The sequence below is a fragment of the Pteronotus mesoamericanus genome, unplaced genomic scaffold (assembly GCF_021234165.1).
Source record: "Pteronotus mesoamericanus isolate MK-2021 breed Mesoamerican mustached bat unplaced genomic scaffold, CSHL_Meso_final contig_25, whole genome shotgun sequence".
Taxonomy (NCBI): Eukaryota; Metazoa; Chordata; class Mammalia; order Chiroptera; family Mormoopidae; genus Pteronotus; species Pteronotus mesoamericanus.
Window position 1 is genome coordinate 16,611,362 of NW_026555105.1, and position 24,404 is coordinate 16,635,765.

Genomic DNA, 24,404 nt, shown 5'->3' on the forward strand with positions numbered 1-24,404 from the left:
AAGAGAGGTGAAGTAGCTTACTCAGATTGAGTACCTAAGAATGCCTGCTGTAGAGTCTTGCCACTATTAATATTTTGGGCTAATTATTTACTGTGGGAGACTGTTCTGTGCACTGTAGGGTGTTTAGCATTATCCTTGGCCTCAACCCACTGGATGTCAGTAGCACCTCCCCAGCTGGGACGGTCAGAAATGTCTCAAGCATTGCCAAATGCCTCCTGAGGGGCAAGGTTCTCCCCAGTTGAGAACCACTGCTATTAGGGGAGAAGCCTTCAGGCTTGAATAGGAGTGGATAGAAGTCTTGAGGTTTTTTTATTTTGGGGGAGCTTTTTTGACCTATCCTGCTATTATTCATTAAGTCCTTTTTTTTTTTTATGTGCCAGGTGCTTTACTTACCTTCTCTCTTTCAATCGTTAGGGCATCCCTTTGAAGCAGATAGCATTATACCTCACTTAGTAGATGAAAATCTGACTGAAAGACTTGCTTTCCCAGTCAGTAAGTGGCATAGCCAGGATTAAAACTTATGTCTTTCCTACCCCAAAACCTGAGGGCTTTCCACTGTGTTTACTCTATAGATATGTAGCCATCATCCCTGTCACTTGCCCTGCCTCTTTAAGGAGAAGCCTAAAGGTGTGTATTATTTCATTTCATCTTTCTCTCCATTTTCCTCATAGATAATACTCTTAGCCAAATACATCACTATACCCTTCCAGGCTTCAGGGAGCCAACGGAAGCCTAGACCCAATCTAGTATGGAGAAATTTGTCCTGAGATGACTATAAGGAAGCATTCTCAAAATATCTTTAAGCGAAGCTTATGTTAACTTTTTCTCTTGTCATTTATTGGTACTTTTCCCATTTAATTTTAGTACATCTGTGATTTTATTTGTGGCTCAGAATTGTGAAGAAGTGGATAATTTTATCGTTTTTGTTTTAAGCTCCACCGATGAAAAGAAGCACCCACTAGCACTTATCTTTGTTTTGGGGGACAGAACTTGCCTGGGTATATGAAATGACTTTTTAAAATATAGCATTTAACCATTTTCACAGTATTATTTTAATCTCTTAACCTCTTGTGAAATAAGTAGTTGACGGTATTTTTAGCTCCATTTTACAGATCTAATGTTAGTGTCTAGTAAGGTGGTGAAACTAGGACTAGATCCAACATCTGCTGACGTCGACTTGGATTGGGGCATTAGAACTCTTCCTACCATCTGCTCCCTTGTGTAGCTGGTAGTTCCCACCTTCTCACCCAAAATATCTTATAACAAGCAGAAGAGCTGACTGGTTTGTGCTTCTTTTTTCTGCCCTCCTGTCTACCTACTGTTTGTTCTGATACTACTGAGTCTGGTGAAAGCCAAAGACCAGGCTTGAGAAAATGAGTGGGAGGCCGTAATTGGCCTCTGCAGAATTGAGAAAATATCAAGAAGGGGAATAAATATTTAGTAGGGAGAATAGAAGCAAATTATTTACTTTGTTTTGGTTGTTAAAATAGGAAATGAGGTAGACCCTATTACAGTTTGTTTTTCTTTTCTACTTGTGACTAGAAATGCAGGGAAAGGAGGGTAGGAGGGAGAACCTAGGGATGAGTTTTTAATAACCTTCTGATAGCAGAGACAGGCAAAGGGTTAGTACCAAGTTTTCTTCAAAAAAAATTTTAAAAACATCTATTGACATTTTCATTAAAGAGTTATTTATGGAGTACCACATCTGTGCACTAGAGGTATGGGTGTCCCTTAATGTGCAAACTAGGAGATGATTGTCACATAAGTTGTCAGAAATTCCCTACGTGGGACTGGAGCAGGAAGTCAGTTGCTAAGCAAGTAATGATGCCACTGTGACAGACAGTTCTCCACCTGCCACAGTGGTGGCAGGAGTTGGTGGGAAGAGCCCACGCCCTAGCCACAACTTAGCAGGGTACCTACAAAGCTTTTATTGCAAGAGGTCAGTGACACATAATGTTAGCCTGATAGCCTGTTAGGGTAGAGGTTATTTTAGAAATTGTACATTTTTGCCCTGGCTGATGTGGCTCAGTGGATTGAGTGCCGGCCTGCAAGCTAAAAGGTTGCAGATTTTGATTCCCAGTCAGGGCACATACTTGGGTTGTGGGCCACGTCCCCAGTTGGGGGCATGTGAGAGGCAACTGTATCTCTCACACCTCCATGTTTCTCTCCTTCTCTTCCCCCCTTTCCCTCTCTCTAAAAATAAATAAGTCTTTCAGAAATTATACTTTTTCATCGGCCTGCAGATAATTGTCAAAGTATCTGACCTCTTCATAAGTTTCTTTATGAATTTTCAGTTTCTCAATAAGTATTTTTTGAAGTATTTTAGTAATGCAGATAATTAAACATACGTACACAAACACCCATACAAATATACACATATATATAGAACTTTTGTTTTTGCCTCTGGATTATTAGCTTGAACAGATTTCTGTTTAAAAATAGTTTACTGATGATTGTAAAACATTGATTTATTAATTTATGTTAAGTGATTATAATACTCTATTACTAAAGAAAAATAGTGTTTTCTAGGCTCATCTTATTCTTCTGCTTGTATAGTTCCTCGTCTTTCCACTTTCTGTTGGTAAAGATTATTGTCTTTCTTTAAAATAGAAATGCCATATTTTATCCTCTAACAGTTTTTTAAAAATCAGCTTGTTCACTAAGTGCTAGGAGTGGGAATGTAGTGGTGAATCAGACACAGCCCTGCCCCCACTTAAAGTTCATAGAACATTTATTTACCCAATAGATTAACCCCAAATCTCTTCCTCTGGGTAGTTAGTTCCATGGTCTTATATATTTTGTCTTCCTTTCCATTATATCTGTTGTCTTCTGTCTTGTGAAACTGTATATGCCTCTTGACTAGGTCTCATGCTGAGAAGCCACACTTTTCTTCTCCCTAGCAATTACTTGTTTTTTTAAACTTTTCTTCCCCTTCCCCCTTTTATTTTCATACTCTTTTCATTCATTGACCTATTCTTAGTTGCATTTTGCTTTTCTCCAGGCTTATATTTGAAAGATTACTTGCTTTTAATTTACCTTCAGGAGCTGCTTCATTTACCTTCTGTACTTGGCATGACGCTCCACCAGGAAATATTCCTTTTAGCTGGCTTCGATTTTGACTGCAACTTTCAGTAATAATTTATCTTTTTCTTTGACCTAACCTTTTTTATTTTGCCTGTCCCCCAATTATTCTATTATTTAAAATTTTTTCTTGACTACTTAAGTCTGCTTAGTGCAAGAATCTCTCTGAACATGGAATTAATGGTTATCTTCAAAACGGACAGAAAGGAGAAAAACACACAGAACTTGAAACTTCCAAATGTTTTTTTAGAGTAGCATAGTGTACCTCAAATATGAAAGACACTTAAGTTCCCATGGAAGGGCCCCAAGGAAGTCTTTCTCCTTCCAGAGTGCACCCAATGAGTAGTATTAAATTTTTAATAAGTTCAAAAAGTATGACTTCAGGTGACCACAGATCAAGTGGGACCCAGCTAATGACCTCCATTCCAAAACTCTGGGTACTAAATACTGTCAAACAAACCTACTCATATCCTTTCTCCAGGATGATCATTCATGAAGCCTGAAGCCATTCTTCAAGAGGTTCTGGCATCAATTTCGGGGCAGAGGGCGGGGAAAGCCAAGAAAACAAGTGTTAGTCTCCCTTCAGTATTGGTACCTTTTCCTCTGGGCTTGTAGCTGTGTTCATTGGATAGAGAACACATAGTTGTTTTTTGCTGGGTATTCAACAAAGAAAAGCTCATTTTGGTTTCCCGCAAGAATCATCTCTCTGTGCTTTTGGCACTTCCCTTTGTGTTCATCTCAGAGGCTTTAGGGCTTCACAGAATGCTTCATGATGTGATCACATGATTGTGAGGAAGGGGAATTCATGCTGACAATGACAGCTGCTTCCCAAATAGCTCATCAGAATTTGTGTCTCTGTTTTCCATGACCAAGATTTTAGTTCAGACTAGTGTGATTTTCTCTAATCTTTCTAAATGATCTCTGAAGGAACATGTGGGAACCCTGTAAAATCAAAAGTCTAATAAGGTCTCTCTCTCCTTTTTTTTTTTTTTTTTTAAATCCTCACCCGAGGATGTGTTTATTGATTTTAGAGAGAGAAACATTGATGTGAGAGAGAAACATCAATTGGTTGCCTCCCATATGCATCTCAACCAAGGATTGAACCCACAACCTAGGTATGCACCCTGACGGGGGACTGAACCTGCAACCTTTTGGTGTATGGGACTATGAGACAACATCCCAACCAATTGAGTCACTCAGCTAGGGCCCCACTATGGTCTGTTTGACATCATTATAAGTTATTTTCCAAAAAAATTAAGTTAATCTTTAAATCTTACAAAATGCTAAGTTACAAATATATTTTTGTACCATGCAAAATCCTCTTTTTCCAGTTTTCTAATTACAAAACAGGAAGTGCATTCTCATTGTAGAAAAGTATAAAGAAATTATAGTCATCTATAATCTCTCTATTAGAAATAAATGCTTTTGTTAAAAGCTTCAGCATTTTTCTTCTAGTCTTTTAGTACATATTGTAATGTAGTTGTGGTAAAACTATAGAGCGTTTTGTATCTTTTATTTTCATTTAATGACTATATCATATCTTAAATTGGAATACAAAAGAGTTTTTGATTATTGTTTTTGATGTAAAGTCTTAACAAGTCTTTCAACATTTAATTCTTTTTATATTGGCTTATTTGTTTTATATATATCAAACACCTGATTTATACCAGGCTCTGTGCTTTATTTGGGGGAAGGTGCAAGTGAAATCAGGAACCAGGGACTCACCGTCTAGTTATTCATATCCTACTCACCATATACCCTCATCTCTGAGAGGGCTAAACACCTATCCCAATACACCAAGGCTAAGAGTTCGCTCTCCAGTTACACATGCAAGAAACAACCAATAAAACCTAAATAAGTAGAACAACAAATAGATCTCTGTCCCTAACCTTCCTCTCTCTCTTTAAAAATCAATAAATAAAAAATTTAAAAAAGAAAAAGAAAAACAGTGATTTCTCTGCAGGAGTTTTCAGGCAATTACAGGCCTAGTGGGAGCCACAGAACACTAGTCCTTTTTTACCGATGGCTGCATTCCTTGGAAGTGTGCTACACAGTCCCATCTACGTGGTATCTTTGTTGTCTTTCCATGCTCTGACTGCATCAGACTTTATTTTGTGAGCTTGGTTTCATGCCAGGAATAACACTTCAAAATAGCTGTCTCTGCCACTCTTGACTGTCCCATTGTCATCAGCAGTCTCTCTATGATTGGCGATCTATTGTGATTTTACTGCCACCTTTAGAGAAATAAGGTCTGCTCATCCATAACCTTATTCCTTCAAAAACTTTCTGTCTGTAGATCAGTGCTGTCCAGTGGAAGTCTTTGCAATAATGGAAGTTTATCTGCCCTGCCCAATAATACAGTCACTGCTAGCCATGTGTGTATGCTGAGCACTTGAAATGTGGCTAATGTGACTGAGGAACTGAATTTAACTTTTTAATTTTAATTTCTGCATCTGACTAATGACTATTATATTGGATAGTGCCACTGTAGACCATCCCAGCTGGTCTACTAACTCTCCTCTCATGTGGAAGACAGTTTATTTCTTCGGGCGTTTTTATACCATGTGTCTATTTTGTCCTGCCAGCAGTGTAGGTAGTGGGATACAGAACTCTTTCTAAGAGGATCTTCTCAAAGGTGGATAGGACTACTTAGTTTCTTTGTGATCAGATATCTAAGTCTCTGGAGGGGCAGTGTTTGGGAAAGGTGCATGTTACTAGCTCTGTACCTTCTGGAAACCATCGTAAGCAGAAGAGGTATTTTATGATGACATAGTTTCTAAATAAAGAGAGGTTTTTTTTCAGGGGAGGGGCTTTATGAAAAATCAAATCAGAAGGTTTTTTTCCCTCCTGAACACAATACTCATTACCCTTTTCATACTCTTATACCATAGTGTTTCACTCTGACATCTTGTCTCTGAGTCATTCCCGTTAATTTTTTTTTTTTATTAAACATTCTTATGATACAATCTCTTTTTAGAAACGTGGCGAATTCTCCTTGGGTCTTTTGACTATGTTCTACTTTTTAAGTGATTCAGTGAAGTATCCTTTTTCCTATCAGCAGTTTTATGGGATGCAAAAGATAGGCCAGTATATTAGGAACGCTGTTTTGGTTTTTCTCTTTCCTCCTCCTGTGACACTGCCTTTCTTCCTTGTTAAATTTTAAGTCTTCCATTTCCAATCCATCTATATCTTTGTTTTCTTTTAATCCCTTCTTTAATTCCTGGTTCTGGACACTCTGGCTCCTGCCCTCCCTTGCTCCTTTTAGAGTTGGTCTCTCCCACTTCTCTCTCCCAGGTACTTTGTGGGTTGTAAGTTTGCTGTCAGACTCTGATCCATGTCTTACCCTCTTCCTACAAGTTGTCACTACTCTCCTTAGACAGGGAGGCAAGAAGTGACAAGCTTTACTGGGAAAGCAGACTGCTTTCCTTTATCTTCATAGAAAGCCTAACAAAGTGTAACCTGACCTCTAAAAACTCACCTTTTACTAACATGTGCTAGTAAACGCTGCCTCTGAAGCCCCTTAGTGAGAAGAGCCATTTTAGTTTTAGGGCAGCCAAGAGGCTGCACATGCACTGCTTTCACTGTGAATTGAATTTGCTGCACATATGGGGAAGGCACATGGGGAAACTGACTGTGTTTTCTGCCTTCTCTTGACAGAATGGTACACGAAACTTCCAGGACTTTGACTGTCAGGTAAGTACTGTACAAGCACCAGGGAGGGCTATGTACGGTTCTCTGCAGTGCTCCTCTCCCCGGGCTAGTGGTCTTGGAGAGGTGGATCTCTCTTCACAGCAGGCACTGCTCCTTCATGTTCTTTTGGTTACTGAATCAAATTTTTAAAAACAATTGGCTATTATATTCAAAAGTTGTCTGCCAGGCACCTGTTTTACGGTTGTGGGTTAGTGGGTTGAGCTGTCTCTTTGTGATTAAGATCTCTTTTCCTCAAATGATATTGGAAACCCCAGTCACAGGTGTCAAATGGAGGGTTGTCACCTCACTGCAGAGAAGGTGGGAGAGGGGCAGTTTGCAGGAGAGACAATAACAAAATCTTCCCCCCAAAAAGACAAGTATTAATACAACATGCAGATTTCTCTTGGTCTTATGTTTAAAATACAAAATTCAATGTGACTTATTAGTATTTTCTTAAATGATACTCTTCTCTTTCTAATCTGCTTCTTTTTGCCTGCGGCTCCGTTGCCAATTTAAAAAATAAATAAAATGACCCACTAACTTTTCATCTATCTACGTTATTGACTGACCCTGAAAGAGATGGGAGGAAGGAATGAGTACATAGAAATGGGAACTTTACAAGCTCCTGAAGCTCGACTCTGCTATTTTTTGGGATGATGTCAGAGTAGTAACTGGCAGAAGCAGCTTGAAGTAGACTCACAGATTACTAGGTAGGAAAGGAAGACTTTGGGAAACCAACTTCCTTCTTTCAAGATTCCACAGGCAAACCCGTATACCCACAGGCAAACAGTTATTTTCAGATATGCATTTTATATTAACTGTAATGGAATATACAGCATTGGCATCAAAAGGAACTAATATTTATATCATCGGCAAAACAGTTATATCATAATTTATTGGGTAACTATTATAGATACTAAATACATGTCACCTCTGGTCCATAGAACATTATCACAAGGTGGTTTTTATTATCCTGTTTTACAGATGAGGTAATTGAGAATGAGTTTTCCTAACTTCACATTGGGCGAAGTTGGGGTTGAAAAACCCCAGTCTTCTTGGATCCATTGCCTGTTCTTTCCCACGTGGAAATGTCTAAAGCTGAGATGTTGTATGGGGTTGAATTGTACTTAAAGATGAGATTCCTTGGCAGGACCGATGAGACTCATTTAATAAGGGTCAGACTCACAGTGTTATTACAGATTTTGGAATCCCAGTGCCAAACACCCCTTGGTGTGACTATTTTGTACTTTATATATACAACACAATCACCTCAGTACTGGTAGGGGGTCATTTGCTATATTCCTTCACTCAAAATCAAGAAGTCATATTATTTTTTGATAAATAGTGGCAGTCAAGTTTGGGTTTAGTTCTGTTTCATTTGACCTAACTTCAGTTACGGTTTGGATCCTAGGTTGAACCAGTCGAACTTGATTGCTGTTAATATTTAATATAGTTTACCTAGAAGGAGATAATTTGAGAGAGGGTGACAGTAAAATTCAAGGTGAAGAATTCCAGAAATAATATTTGTATACTCCCACCAAAACAGGTGGAAGAATTTAGTTTTACTGATTGAGCACTCCCTGCCCACAAGAGAAAATTAGAGTTTAAAAAATCACAAGCTCATTGCAAAATAGATAAGAAAATACCAAAAAGCAAATAAATAAAAGTCACTTATTTTTTCCACTGGTGTTAATATTTTCATATATAGCCTTTAAGATTTTTTCATGCATAAATATACTTCGATATAAGTGAAATTGAGTTTTAGAAATATAATTATGAATCACTTTTTAATATTAAGGCTTAAAAACTACTTGGGCAAAAATCTTGATATTTTGGGTGCAACTTTAGTAACATGTTCTGGCCTCATGCAATATAACTTAGTTCATTCCTGATACAAATAGAATGATGGCAAGTATGTGTCACTGGTTTTGAATATACTGCTTATTTGTGCTTTAAGAAGAAAAAAACCATACACTCTTCTTTTCCCTCCTTCTAGCACTCATGAATGCTCTTCTACCACCATTCTCATCTGTCTCTCTGCTAAAGGCTTATGTGATGTTCTGGAGACTGGTGGCAGCTGAATCAGGAGTCTAGCTGCAGGCGAATTGAAGGCCTAGGAGTTAGGAACTGTGATGTGAGAAGTCTAGAGTTGCCCAACCTGCCTGAAGCCTTCTCAGAAACCATTAGGCATTCTTAGGAGACAAGCTGAACAAGTCTAAAACCGGCATTGTCCCCAAATGAAAAGGCATTCGTCCTTGACATTGGTGTTGTTCATTAGCATAACTGGGCTTCCTTCTGATCTGTTTTGCCTCAGAAAAATCTTACAGGAATCTTTGATGATATCCCAGGAACTTATTTTGGCATTATCAGTTAAGCTCACAACTTCAATCTGAACTGTCTTTTTCCCTCGCTGTTTTCCTTACTAATCAACTACATGGGGATTTTTGTTTTGTTTTGTTTTTCAATAATTGAATATGTAATTAGAAGTATACTGTTTCTCTTGGTTCTTTGATTATACCAAGTGATTTCATTGCTATATAGCTCCTCTGAGGCAAACAGCAGTAATATTTGGGTATAAGAGTAATGAAGGAAGGGGTGATTAGAGATGACATGCTTAGAATTGATGAAAAAGGAGAAATGAGCCTATTGCTAGTTGAAAAAATGAATCAGCATGCTTTTTGTCCATTTATGTACTTCAATGCTACTTAATTGTCTTCTTGTGAGACTGTTTAAAAGCTTGAAGTTAGAGCTGAGACAGATACGATAGCTACTCTGTCTATGATATAATACTTTTTTAAAAAATAACACTTGTGTATAATCAGAAACAAATTTAGAAAACTCAAAGAAGTATAATAAAGATTACTTAGAGATAACTGCATCTATTATATTTCTTTCCAGTTTTTTAAACTTTATTTTTACTGTCGACACTATTACAGATGTTCCTGTTTTCCCCACTTTGGCCCACCTCCACCCAGCCCCTGCTGTCTTTCCAGTTCTTACTTTTCTATTCTGGTTATCAAAAGAGTGCATGCTCATAGTCGAATATTTGGAAAGCACAGAGAATTAGAATTATAAAGTGTAGCTGGAGAAAAACTCATAATTCTACAACCCAGGGGCAACCATGTTAATATGTTTAGTGTTAACATATGCGTATGTATATGTGTGTAATATTTATTAAAATATTTTTAAAATTTGTTTGGTGGGTCACACTGGATATACAATTTTGTATCCCCTTTTCTGACAATAATAGAACACAGTCTCATTTCCATGTCATTTTAAAACTCATAAAAATTTCTACCTGTTATTTCATCATACGGTTATACCATGACTTATTTCATTATTTTTGGAAATTACATTGCTTCTATGTTCAATTCACCGAACATTTTTGTGCATAAATTTTATCCACACTTTGTGTTATTTCCTTAGATTAATTCTTGAAATGAGTGTAGTTAAGATCTTGGCAAATCTTGTCAAATTGCCTTCCACTTCTACCAGAGGGGTACTCAATAAATGTTAATGGAGAGTGAAAAGCTGTCTACCAGAATATATCATTCTCATAGAAGAGGCTGATAATGTAGTGAACCCACAGGAATGGAGTTCTTGCTCCTAGGATAATCCAGGCATGGCCAAGGTTGAGTAAGTTTATGCTGGCTGTTTAAATGCAGCAGCTCTTTAGAGAACTATCTGTAGAACCCTCTAAAAAACGAATCGTTTTTTAGTACCATAATTTAAATGTACATATGTGACCAGCCTCTTCTAAAGGGGCTGAAACAGCTTTATCACTCTTCCTAGTTATGTGGTGAATGGGCATCGTTACAGAGACAAGAATTAAGTGAAATAAATATCCTGATATAAAAGAGGTATTTGGAGAGAGTTGGGATTCAGCCGCCTGCTGCAGTCTGTTGAAGATCTCGATCAGTTCCATGCTCCTCCCCTGGCCTTGAAGGATGAGAGTGTGGCCCAAGTCCACGTTTTGGCCACTATTTCCCTTGGTATATCCCACCCACCAAGGAAAACTTGGTGGGAAAACTTGGTAGGAAAACTGGAATTATTGCTGATCTACCCCTACTTCTGCTTTGTGGTATTCCTTTCTTGATGGCCTTTGTTCATAGTTCCTCCGCTTGAGATACCCTCTCCCCCCGCCCCTCCACCATTTGTTGGTTTTTGGGGGAGTAAGGTTGATCATTAAGTTCTAAGGGTTATCAGAAAGGGGCTGGCCAGTATTGTGTGGGTTCTTGACTTCGTGCAGAAAACGTTTTACAACACAAGTACAGGTGATTTTTGAAAGTAAATTTATTAAAGCTGGGGACAGCGAAACAAGAAAGGGCTTATAGGGTATTGGAAGCAACAGGAGAGCCTAAATGAGGCCACCTTGGTTCTCTGGAAATGTTACAGGAAAGAAATGAGCCTTGGCGGGACTGCTTATAGCTCACTAGGAAGTCAGAGGAAAGGGGCCCTTGGGGACAGGGTCAGGGGGTTAGCCCCGGAAGAGCTGCTGCTCCCCAATGCTCCCTCATTGCAAACCTCATGGGGTCCCTTAGAGTTTAGGAGATGCATGCCTGTAAGGGAAATAAAAGGGAAAGGGAACTGTGCGGTTGTGCTTCTGGGAGGAAGAAGGAGTGCTGGGGACTTCATTTTGAGGGGTTTTAAAGGATGGGGATTTAGGGGAGGATCTCAGTAGTATATTCATCAACTTTATGTTGATGTATCAAAATGAGATTTATTTCCTTAACTTCATCTGTCCTTGGGTATGGTAGGCAAATGGCACTATTTGGATTTCTGCTATCTGTCTCTTTGAATAGGGTGATCTAAGCCATTTACCCTCTGGTTGGGGAGAAGTGCAGACCATTTACTCTTAACTCTCCTTGGTTTAGGGAAGGTGGGATTTAATAGATGGCTGCAAACCGCTTGTTTAATTATCTGTGTCTCAGTTTCCCTATTCCACTTGTCTTGTGTCACTAAGAATATAGATGACTTTATTCTCATTTGTGGGGAAAGAAGAATCTTGTAGAAAAAGCTAGGTGGTTGTTTTTTTAATCATCACCCCCCAGTCTCAGTTCCCTTTTCTTCTGTCACTAGAGGGTTTATTTCTCTGACAAACTCTGGCCCATCATGGATGGATGGCTGCCAGCTGCCCCAAACTCACATTCTTCCAACTTAGTAACCTCACTGAGAAAAGAAGATCTTTACCTATAATCCTAGGGAAAAGGCCAGGTAAGGAGTCCTGGCTTAGCATGGGTTAGGTCATTTATGTGTGGGTCACATGCACATACCTGGACCCCTTCCTACCTGGACTCTCCTAGAGAGTCCATGTTCCGATGGTGGTCTGGGCTGTTGTATGTAGGTTAAATAGTCATTCACTTTCTTCTTCTCATCATTATCTAAGGCTGTATGAAAGAGATCCTGGAGTTGGCTTTGAAGGAAAACATAGATTTTATGTTGACATATTGCAAAAGAAGCTTTTGGATGAAGGCATGATTCATGAGAAGGTTGAGAGTTGTGGGTAGCTGAAAAGTAAAATTAGATGTTTGAAAGACTGTTGATTGAACTAGGCTGAAAGATGTAAGAGGTAAGATGAGAGAGAGAATTTAGGACAGAGTCAGAGAAAATGTCATACAGAATTTTAAAAAAAGGAAAATGTATTCTAATAAGTAGAGGGCTGGCTGAGTAATTGTGGAGGTCAATTCTTTCACTTGGGGATTAAATGATGTTATGCAAAAATTCTTATAGAATAATAAAAACTATACCTAAGGTTCATACAGTAGCCTGCTTACTAGAAACAGAATAAAATTTCATACTAATAAAAATGTTGACATTTCCAAGAGTATGTTGTCATACAAGTTTACCCAAACTCTTTCAGGCTGGCCAGAGAGAGGAAAAGTACTAATAGGCATGAAGTGATTAAAATTTAACTATGTTCAGAGAGATTATAACAAGTCAGATTATGTATTTCTGGTGACAGCACATTTAGTTTAAGGAAGAGGATTCAGAAAAAAAGGTGAAAGTTGATGATCAAATAATGGCAATATCCAAACCCTTAAATTCTTTAAAGAAGACTCTTAAACTACATCTTTTATTTGTTTTTTAAGATCTTATTTATTTTTAAAGAGGAAGAAAGGGAGGGAAAAAGAGGGAGAGAAACATCAATTTGTAAGAGAAACATCAGTTGGTTGCCTCACACATGCCCCCAGCCAGAGACCTGGCCCGCAACCCAGGCATGTGCCCTGACCAGGAATCAAACTGGCGACCTTTCGGTTTGCAGGATGATACTCAACCCACTGAGCCACACCAGCCAGGACTAAGCTATATCTTTTATTATTGAGAGACAGGCAGTCCAGGAGGGAGAAGTATGTCCAGAACCAATATGATTTCAGGTTGTTTTATAAGCTTGGAGAATAGAGAGATCATGTTCATGTATATAACCTTGGCAATAATAAATAATCAGCGAGTACTGGAAAACATCTATGACCAGAGCCTAGAAGACACTACCTTGGGCTGTGCCCTTTGGTCACAGACTGTCATTGTGTAGTCACACCCTGTAGAATGCTAGGGTATAGAGGAAGGTAACTGGAGAAACAGCGTGTGAAACAGATGATGTTTGAAGCAGAAAGGTTACAGCAGCTTCACCCCTGCAGTGGCCTGACCATTGAATGAACTCTGTAGCCAGGGTCTCTCTGTACTCATCTCTAGATGGAAACTTATTCAAGCTCTTCATAAACATAGGATCACAAAGGATGTATTTAGAAGTCCATATAGAGGTGACTGTCTCCTTTCTTTTTATATTCTTTATTCTGTTAATAACATTTACATTCACAAACTTTGATACGAAAAGAAGCTCTAAGAGATAGTAACAACTGTGGGTTGCTTGGGAACTCTTGACTGATACTTTGGTCATTACACAATTTGAAGGTATATTATGGGAGGTAGGAGCTGAGATCTCCCTAAAAAGTTGAAATTTTGTAACCCAATTTTAACTCTGAATTTCCTCTAGATTATAAAATGATAAAGTAGTTACTTTGCCCTATTTCCTCACATACTTTTAACGTTCTCTTTTACTCCATTTGTTATATCTCCATTTTCATCACCTTCCTGAACTAACCTTATGGTAGAAGGAAGTGGTAGAAGGAAGTCTGCAGCAACTAGATTGTCATTATGACAAATTGTTGCACATTTTCGTCAATTTGGGTTCTCCTCTAGTGTCACCCATCTGGCAGGGGCTGGCTTTGAAACCAGAAAAATCAGTGTTTGTGCTGCCTCTCATTACCAGAACCAATAAATAGAGACAAGGAGTGAATCTTTATGGGTGCTTTATTTAGATGCCGGTGACCTGAGAGGATGGCAGGTTATGTACCCTCAGAAACCATCTTAATATCTCATCTCAAGGCATCCTTTTTATTGAATAAGAAGAAAGGGTAGGAAAGGGGTTTAGGGAAAAGGTTCATTAGATGAGAGTTGCAATCTAGAGACAATTTTCCTAGTACTTCTTTATCTGTTGATCAATTCTTTATCTGTATCACAGCGTTCCCTCCCTCAACACAGTGGCTGGGATACCATCTTCATCTGCTTGCTGACCCGCTGGGGCAGAAGGTTGAATTGATTGTGGACCTCCTTGTGTCGTGCATTCCAGTTCCTGGAATAACAGCTTTCCACATGCATTAATCACTTAAGCCTATCAACTATGACGGAAAGCTAACATCTTTGAGTTCCCCTGTCAGCTTTTCTCTCTCTCTTTATTCTCATTCTTTCTGTCAAGAAATAAAACATGAGAGATAGCAAAGCTTCCTTGAGTTGACTTTTTTAATCTTATCACCTCCCAGGAGGAAACAAGCGCTACTATTAGTGTCATTCCTTCTCCAAGTTTTTACACTTTTTTTAAAAAGATTTATTTGTTTATTTTTTAAAGGGAGAGGAAGGGAAGGAGACAGAGAGGGAGAGAAACATCAGTGTGTGGTTGCCTCTTGCGCGCACTCCCCACCAGGGACGTGGTCTGCAACCCAGGCATGTGCCCTGACTGGGAATTGAACCGGTGACCCTTTGGTTCTCAGGGGGCACTCCATCCACTGAGCCACATCAGCCAGGGCTACACTTTAAATATGTGTATGTGGACATACACAATTTATAGAGCGTTGCTTTTAAAAAATCTGCATAAGTGGTATATTATATACATATACTATTGTATTTCTATTCAGCATTGTATTTTCAAGATTCTTCTCTTAATATTTATACCTCTAGTTCATTAATGTTTATCTGGATATTATTATATGGATATGTCATAATTCATTTAGCAATTTCTCTACTGATGAAAGTTTAAGCTATTATCAGTTTTTTTGACATTATAAATAAAGCTTCAGGGTATATTTTTTTGCACATATGACTGTGATTGAGAATTGCTTTTGATTATACCTAAAAGTAAAACTGCTATAGGGTAGACACCTCTAAACTTTACTATAAATTACCAAATTGTTTGCTAGAGTAGTTGTTTTCAGTTTACATGCCCACCAACAATATATGAGACCTGTAAGTTCCCTGCATCTTGGCCAGCACTTGGCATTATCTGACTTTAAATTTTTGCCATTCTGGTATGTCTGAAGTCACATTTCAGTGATTTAATTTACACACTGTCCTGACTGCTAATAGTTAATGTCTGTCTTCTCAATTTTCTATCACAATATTCTATTTATTTCTTTCATAGCACTTATCACAGCTATTATGGATTGTGTGTTGATTTGTGTGTTTATTGTCTGCGTCTCTGTTAAAACATACTCTCTGCGAGAGCAGGGATCATATCTCTCTTATTCATTGTTTTATCCCTAGAGCTCAGTCCAGGTTCTGGTAGTAGGGATTCAATAAATAGTTATTTAATGGATGAGCCTGATGGTGGCAAAGGGGGTTCCTCAATAAATCTGATATTACTACAAGAGAAATGCTTATATAGTAACAGGAATTTGTCTTTCTATTCCTTCCATCCATACCTATACTTTGTTCTATAGCCAGTTCATAGTACCTGATTCTCTCTTTCATTTCTTCCCCCTTTGAAGACTTTAGATAGAGGTAAAAGTAATAGAGAATAGCAGAAATACTGAGTAAAGCCTAGGACCTCTGATCTGAGATACACTGATGGTCAGTTAGCCTAAGATTGTTTTGTGTCCCACATCAGAAAATAAACCAAAGCTCTGATAAGGTTCATTATTAGATAGGAAATTAAGTTGGAAGCCCTTTGCCTTTGTTGGGATTTTTATAGAGGAATAAATCTTGTCTTATCCACTGTTAAGACTTTCTAAGATAGGTGTGGGTGACTTTGTCAGCACAAATTCACTAGGCTAGATATGATAATTTTTTATTTTTGAGAAATATAGACTTTGAAGAAGACTGGAATAAATCTGTTAACTTGTCTACAGTCTCTACACTCCAACATTCTTAGCACTGGTCTTAGCAGCTATGATTGCATTTTGTTCCAGCTTTGTTCAGTTCCTGAGCTCTGCTTTGACTACATCTTAAACTTTACTCATTGCTTTCATTAGGATTCTTGGAAGTAAGGGGATAAGCCACCCAAGCTAGCTTAAACCAGAGGCCATCCAGAGATATCTGGAAATTAAGCTAGAACCAGGAATTAGAGCAGGGAAAATGTGTAATATATATTCCCAAGTTTACACCTCTGTTCTAGGGAAGAACCAAGCTAGTTGGACTCTCTTAGTGCCAACTACAAATCCTCAGGGAAGGAAGCTGAGCCAACATGGACCAGATACCCACCTGACTCCATCCGGTTAGCTGTGGCCATGAGGTTGCAGTCTATAATCACAGCAGCTGAGAGCCACTTCTGTAATGCATGCGTGACATTGAATGGCAGCTCCTAGAACAGGGAGAAATTTAGTCATACACACCTATAGGTGCTTATGGAACATACATTTAGAGAGGCTCTAAAGCCTCTGGCGCCCCTGGCTTTTTACCCAGCAACTTTCTATCTTCTGCTTCCTTCACTTTTCTTTCCCCAGGTCTTACTTGATTCTTGCTCAACTTGTTGATCTCCTTTCCATAGCCAGTTGCAAATATATTCTCAGCAGATCCCTGATTTCCCCCACTTAGGAAAGTGAGTTTTGTGGATAAAAAGATACATTTTTCCTCATTTATTTGTTGGTTTATCTGAAAGAAATTAGAAAGTAGGAATCTTCTGTGTAATATAACATCTCTCTTGTATGCTTATAGTTCAGTGATGTGTCCTGCCGCAGCTAGTGGGAAATAGCTGTGAATCACATATTGTGAAACTTCAGCAACCTGGGAAGTCCATTCTGCCTTTGTGAGACCTTACATTCTCTTCTTCCAGGAACATGACATAGAAACAGCTCATGGCATGGTCCACGTCACTGTGAGAGGCCTACCCAGGGGAAACAGACCAGTTATTCTGACATATCATGACATTGGCCTCAATCGTATGTATTTGATTTTATATGTTCCCTTTTTATTATACTTAATCTACATATATTTTAAAAACACACACATAATAGATCCTAGTACTCTAATAGAACATAGGTTTTCTTCTCTCTGCCCTAACCTTCCCTCTTCATGTTAATGACAGGATTCAAGTTCTCCAGAAATGTGCAGGAGAATGCATTTGGGGGATACTGGAATTATATCTCAGCTGTGTCGTATCTGCTAAAGAACTGAAGGTTATGTGATAAATTGGCTAAGAAAGTAGAACTGAAATCAGTGTCTTTTTAAGTCTGTACTTCTTTGATTTTTTTCATATTTCAAGGTAGCAGATCCAGGTTTTGAACTTAACTTTGTGGTGAACTCTTTAATGAATTGCTACAGCCTGTCATCAGTGACTTTAAGTGGACTTTTCTAGATGGTAGTATAAGATGCTGGCCCTAGCCACAGGCGCACGCAGTCTATATACATACATTTTTTTCATATTTCTCTGGCTTTCAAAGATGTAGCCTCTGCATTGAGGCTACAGTTTGGTGCTAGAGCTTTTATAGAGAAGTGATTTAAGCAGTTATAAAAACAGGTTGGCAGTTGAAGCAGCATCTTCTCCCAGAACTCCAGCCCTTTTTCCAAAAGACAGGCTTCCACATGATGAATGTGAGCATCCCAAGGTACTCACGCTAGCCAGGTTCTTGGGATATAATCAGTGTCTCTATGTCAGATTGAAGAATAAGATACATGAAAAATGACAGCATTATGGGTATAAGGTTATCTTACGCAACACCAGAATTGGTTTCTACTTTGTAGACATTGTGTAGAATTGAGAATTAGTTATTTTCAAGTCATTGAGATGTCTGGTATTAGCCTTTAGGGCAGCTTGAATCAGACAAATTGTTCAGACACCTCACATTAGTGGGACAGTGATTAAAAGGGAATGGAAGAGGATGATAATATAGAATTGATCAGTAGAGGAAAATTGGAGAGAAATGGAAGGCCTGTGATTTATGGTTATTTTTACTCTTGTAGATAAATCCTGTTTCAATGCGTTCTTTAACTTTGAGGATATGCAAGAGATCACTCAGCACTTCGCTGTCTGTCATGTGGATGCCCCAGGCCAACAGGAAGGAGCACCCCCTTTCCCAACAGGGTAAGGCTGCAAACAAGATCTTCTGGAAGCCAGGCACTCACAAGAGCAAATGCCTGAATTTTAGTGGGAGAAGTAGTGTTTGTGTTTCCTTTCCCAGCTAATTTTAGCACAGCCTACAGGTTATATATCAACCAGCCATCCTTTTTATTTCCTCTCCTTGCTCTGAGAGGACTGTTGTGTGCAGTCTGTTAAGGAAAAATGGCATGTTTTCCCATATCCAGAAACAGCTCTCTATAAATGGGTACCTGTATCATCCCTATAATTGCTAGGCAGAAGTGTCTGGAACACCCCTTCTCACTGTCTTTATCTGTTTCTGTCCTCATCCATTTTAAATCTCTCATTTTGTGTTACCTAGGCCTAAACTCAGATCCCTCTGAGCTTATTAGGAATATCTCCCCACCTTTACCTCTCTGTCTCATGACAGGAATTCACATATCTGTGAAACTGTTTATCGGAGAATCTGCCCTCTCAGGCAGAGGTGCATTTTTTACTGGACTTGGAGCTCTCAGCCTCATCCTAAATCTGCTTCGTGTGGCAGAGCAGAGTCTCCCAGGTTCTTCCCTGCACAATATGATTATTGAGAAGACCTTGGGAGGAGGCGTGAAAGCACAAGCTGTGGAACACTTGATTCTTCTCTGCCTTTACTCACCTCCAGAGCTGCCTTTGCCAATGACTGCTGTGAAATGGGCTGTTGCAGACAAATAATTGCTAACACTTAAACAATATTCCTGACATGGCTTTAAATATTTTACATTTATTAAGTCATTTAACTCTCAACAACCCTATGGGATCAGTTTATTATCACTCCCATTTTACAAGTAAAAAAACTGAGACCCAGAGATAATAAATACTTGGCCAAGGTTATATAACAAATAAGCAGCAGAATGGCTCCAGAATCCATGTTACTGACCAGGTCATGTTCAAACTATTCTGTCTCTCAAACACAAATTAGCTAGTGACCAGTTTATTATATCCAGTATATTTTGGATCCCATTCCTTTTTTTTTTTTTTTTTTTTAATTTTTACGTATTGATTTTAGAGGGAGAGAGAGAAGGGGGGGAGGAGAGAAAAATATTGATTTGTTGTTTCACTTATTTATGCATTCATTGGTTGATTCTTATACACACCCTGACTGGCGATCATACCCACAACCTTGGCATATTGGAACAACATTCTAACCAACCAAGCTACCCAGCCAGGGCCTGTTCCTTTTTTCTGTTTTGTGCACAAATGGCTAAAAAGTGCTCCATTGCTTTAAGTGTTTCAAGCAGAGGATCTCTGAGTCTGTAATCTCTAGGTACTCCCTACTTTTCTTGGATGCCTAGTCTGAATCCATTCCTGGGTGTACTTGACCATTTTAGAATCCAGTGGTTCATATCCTGAATCAAATTCAAAGGCAATAAAGTAATCATGTTGTCTTATGCCTAGGTAAAACAAGTAACTCATAATAAGCCTAGGATTTGTAATTATGCTTAGGCCTCATAAAACTTTGTTTACTTTTACTTGTAGCTGCCTTGATATAAGCAGCATACCAAGAGCTACTTCCTGAGTTGATTCTTACTGTCGGAAGTTTACTGATCCTGAACGTCAGTTGAAGTGATTATTAGGGATTTGGAAATACTCTGAGAAAGAGCCGTATTACCTATCCTTTTCAAATGGCTTCCTCTGGTCTGGGATTATGTTCAGAGGGAGTGGAAAGAAGGGAGAAGGAGAGGGAGAGGAACATCAATCGGTTGCCTCTTGCAGGCCCTCAACTGGGGACCTGGCCCACAACTCAGGCATGTGCCCTGACTGGAAATTGAACCGGCCAAGCTAGCGCTCAGTCCACTGAGCCACACCAGCCAGGGCCAAGAGACTGCTCTTAAGGATACGGAAACATGTAGGTTCTTTTACCTTCTATTTAGCACAGCAGTTATAGAAAGTTTCACAAAGTGCCACAGTCAATTCCAGATTCCACATCACCTCCTTTGATAAAGGGAATACTTTTATCTAAGAACCTTGTACTTTTCTAGCTGTTCTTGTAATTGTAAAATATGGTTGCATCCTAATTCAGGAGGTATCCTTCTGGATTTCAGGTACCAGTACCCCACAATGGATGAGCTAGCTGAAATGCTGCCTGCTGTTCTTACCCACTTAAGGTAAGTTCCTTATTCAGTTCTCTCAGTTTTTATGGACTGTCTACTATGTGTCTGACACAATAGGCGCTACCACCCTCCTGGAGCTTACATCTTAGTAGGGGAAATAATTAACAAATAAGCAAACAAATAATCACAACTAAAATGCTATAGAAGTGCTGAAAAAATAAAGGCAAGATCTACATAGATAAGGCTGTTACTGAACAGGAAGTGGAGTCCTGCTGCCTGCCACCACCCTCTGGGCAAAATTCCAGAGGCAAAGGTTTGGTGATAAAGGAAAGGAGTCTTTATTCAAAAGCTACGCAATTTTGGAATAACAGCTTTCCACATACATTAGTCACAGCTTTAATCCTTAACTCTTTGTCAGTTACAGCTAAACTCTTTAACACCTGAGTCCTCCCAGCATTCCTCCTGTTTTTAGTTATTTTATTTCTATGGGTTAGTTTACAAACTGAAACAACATAAGATACAAAAGCTACACAGTTTTGGAAAAATGGCAGGCTTCTGCCTCAGAGGTTGTCCCCTCTAGAACACTGAAAGAGTAACCCTGCCACCCTCTGCCAGGCAGTCCCGATCCTAGGCTGTGCCCAGAGTTCCACAGAGTTCCTTCCTATCCAAAATACCCTCCTTTGGAAAATGCAGTCAGGTGCAGCATCCTCAAGGAAGAAGAGAGGCAGATAGCCCTTTTGTTTTTTTAAAGATTTTATTTATTTTTAGAGCGAGGAGAGGGAGAAAAGCATCAACTGGTTAGCTCTTGGACATTCTCAGCTGCAGCCCTAGCTTGTGCCCTGTCTGGGAATTGAACCAGCAACCTTTGGGTTCACAGGCTGACACTCAACCCACTGAGCCACACTAGCCAGGGTAGAGAGCCCTTCTTTCATTTTAAACCTCCTGGTCCATGATCCCTGCATTCTGGAGGCATTCAGCTTCTCAGCCAATCCCAGACTGTTTACCATTGCCTCGGGCAACCTCCTCCTCCTCCTCCCCAGTGATCTGATCAGATCTGTCTGTATCAAAGCTAGTTGGAGCAATGCCTCTCTTAAAAAGATATTATCTAGGCTGAGACTTAAAGAATAAAAAGGAGCTACGAACACAGAGCCAGGGCAAGAGGAGTCCAGACAGAAGAATTAGTATGTCCAAAAGTCCTAGACCAAATGAGCAAGTAGGAGAAACGTGGTAAAATTCAAGAACTAGACAAGGACCAAATTACATAGGTCTCACAGATCAGGTAAAAATTGGGATTTTATTCAAAAGAAAAAAATACTGAAGGCTTTTAAGCAGGAGAGTGATAATCCAGTTTGGTCTTTTTAAATGGCCACTCTAGATATGTGAATTGAGTATCAGTAAAGCTGTTTATGTTTTTTTAAAGAGGATCACTCTAGCTGTGGAGAAAATGAGTTGGAGAGGAATGAAAGAAAAAGCAGGGAGACCAGTCAGCCAAGCCGTAAGGGTAATGATAGCTTAATACTGGATGGTGGGGGCGGGGAGTGAAGTTGATGAAGACAGATGGAAATATTTTGAAGGTAGACTCTATAGGACTTGATGGGTTAGACATGGAGACAATAGGAGAGTGAGCTGTCAAGGATGACACACAGGTTTCAGTCATTTCGTGTAACTTTTAAACACAACTTAGAAGTAGGTGATCATATCTTTGTTTTAGAGATAGGGAATTGAGGCTCAGAAAGTTAAAGAAATTTGACCAAATTCTATATTTGATAAGCATCACAGCCAGATTTTGAACTCAGTTGTGTTCTTTCCATTTTTGCCATGCTACCTCCAAGTGAGTTAACCCTATTTTTGTGTGTTTCATTCACAGTGTGAAAAGCATCATTGGGATTGGAGTTGGAGCTGGAGCTTACATCCTCAGCAAATTTGCAGTAAGTACAGGGAGGGTGTGTCTCAGTACCCTTGAGATACTGCCTAGATCACAGCTTTTAACTGCTATGTTAGGTGACCAGGTACTCTTGTGGGTCTTGTGTCAGTTTTTTAACAAATTCTGTCAGCTCCAGATAAAGGTTGTAAAAAGCCTTGTTTTATAGTTCTAGCGCCTGAAAAATCACAAATGAGGACAATACATAATCAATAACATAATTCCTAGAGAATACTTTTGATGGAATTTTGTACAGCCATTAAAATTTTGCAAGAGGAGCTTGTAATGATGTGATTCACATATAATAAAACATTAACAAAGTTAGAATACACATTCACATAAAGTTTGGCATAGGAAAAGACTAAAAATATACCAAAATATTTATAGGGATTGATGTTGTATGGTAAAATAATAGGAAATTTTATTTCCTGCTCTTTCTAATTTCTCTGTTTATCAAATTGTCTATAGTGTGCATAATCAGTGTAATCAGAAGGGGGGAAGTAAGCTAGAGAGTTTTCAGTTCATATAGAAATATTCCTGTTGATTTTTATTTAAGAAACTTTTTTCAAATGACTCCCGGGTCATTTGAAAAGGAGTCTTTCTGGGGGCGGTACCTCCCAGGGGGCGGAACACATCTGTTCATGTGATTACAAAAAAACAACAACAAAACTTAAGAAGTCCGTATTGAGTGTGAAATAGCCAGTTTAAGCCTCAGCAGACCCTTATGCCAACTAGTTCAAGGCACTTGCCCTTGGCATAAGGGCATAAGGAAAGGCCCACCATGAGCTAATCAACTGCAGACATACCAGGTATCTTCATTTGCTGTAGAAATCTATGTCTCCCCCATAGATTTGACAGCAATTGAAGAAACTGGGTTTCCAGGTGCTAAGTCAGATTTAAAGAGCTGTTTTTCTGAGCAACCTCCCTAGCATCTCTCTGAGGACTTACTTTCAAATCTGAGGCATTAAGATATAGTAACAATTCATTTATTGTGCTCTAGTATTTTTAGAAGAATGCTGAGAGTAGAACTTTGATGCTTATTGTTTTTGTCTTCTATTTCAGCTCAATCATCCAGAGTTTGTGGAAGGCCTTGTCCTCATTAACGTTGACCCTTGTGCTAAAGGCTGGATTGACTGGGCAGCTTCCAAAGTAAGCACCAAGTGGTGTCTCTTGGCTCATCTCTTGGTCCCTTCTCACAGTGGCTTACCTGTTTATTTTTTCCTGAGGGCTATACAATTGAAAGCAAGAAGTTGTTAGTATACAGCTTGATGAATGTTTACATTTGTAATCACACCCAATCAATCTACAGAATATTTCCAACTCTGTTTTTTTTTTTTTTTTTTTAAGATTTATTTGTTTTTTTAGAGAAAGGGGAAGGGACAGAGAAAGAGAAACATCGATGTGTGAGGGCAACATCGATCGTTTGCGTCTTGTATGCCCCCAACTAGGGACCTGGCCCGCAACCCAGGCTTGTGCCCTAAATGGGAATTGAACTGGCGACCCTTCAACTTGCAGGATGAACACTCAACCCACTGAGCCACACCAGTCAGGCTCCAGCTCTACTCTCAATTAATGTTTCCTCTTCTTTCTCCTAAAAATAACCATCACTCTGACTTCAGTCACCATAGATGATTTTATCAATTATATGCTCACGTAATTGGAATAATAGAATATATATTCTTTTGTATATAGCTTTTTAAATTAATTATTGTTTGTATCATTTTCATTGCATGTAGCAAGTCTTTTTAAGTGTTGTTTAGAAGTCTGTTCTTTGAATTCACAAAATGAATTGTTATGTGGTTACTATGAATAAAGCTCCTGTGCACATTCTTTTACCTGTCTTTCATAGACATACACATTCAATTTATTTGGATTTATACCTACGAGTGGAATTGCTGGTCATGGGGCAGTTGTCTGTTTAACTTTAGTAGAAAATTGTGAAGATGTTTGACCAATTTACACATCAGTGATGCATGAAAGTTCCAGTTATTCCATATTTGATAGTCCTTTTAATTTTTATAAAAGATGAGCAATTTTATTTGTAATATTAATTTGTTTT

At 38.9% G+C, this 24,404-nt stretch overlaps 1 protein-coding gene across 2 annotated transcripts in view; it reads left to right on the forward strand.

The window, feature by feature from the left end:
* The window catches only part of NDRG3 (NDRG family member 3), a 67,798-nt gene that overhangs the window by 18,128 nt on the left and 25,266 nt on the right, over nucleotides 1-24,404 (forward strand). For both annotated transcript variants that reach the window (XM_054573789.1, XM_054573790.1), the window contains exons 3-8: nucleotides 6,739-6,774; nucleotides 17,093-17,198; nucleotides 18,220-18,340; nucleotides 20,416-20,478; nucleotides 22,292-22,352; nucleotides 23,408-23,494. In XM_054573789.1, coding sequence (XP_054429764.1) covers nucleotides 6,739-6,774; nucleotides 17,093-17,198; nucleotides 18,220-18,340; nucleotides 20,416-20,478; nucleotides 22,292-22,352; nucleotides 23,408-23,494 — 474 coding nt within the window. The remainder of the gene's footprint in view (nucleotides 1-6,738; nucleotides 6,775-17,092; nucleotides 17,199-18,219; nucleotides 18,341-20,415; nucleotides 20,479-22,291; nucleotides 22,353-23,407; nucleotides 23,495-24,404) is intronic.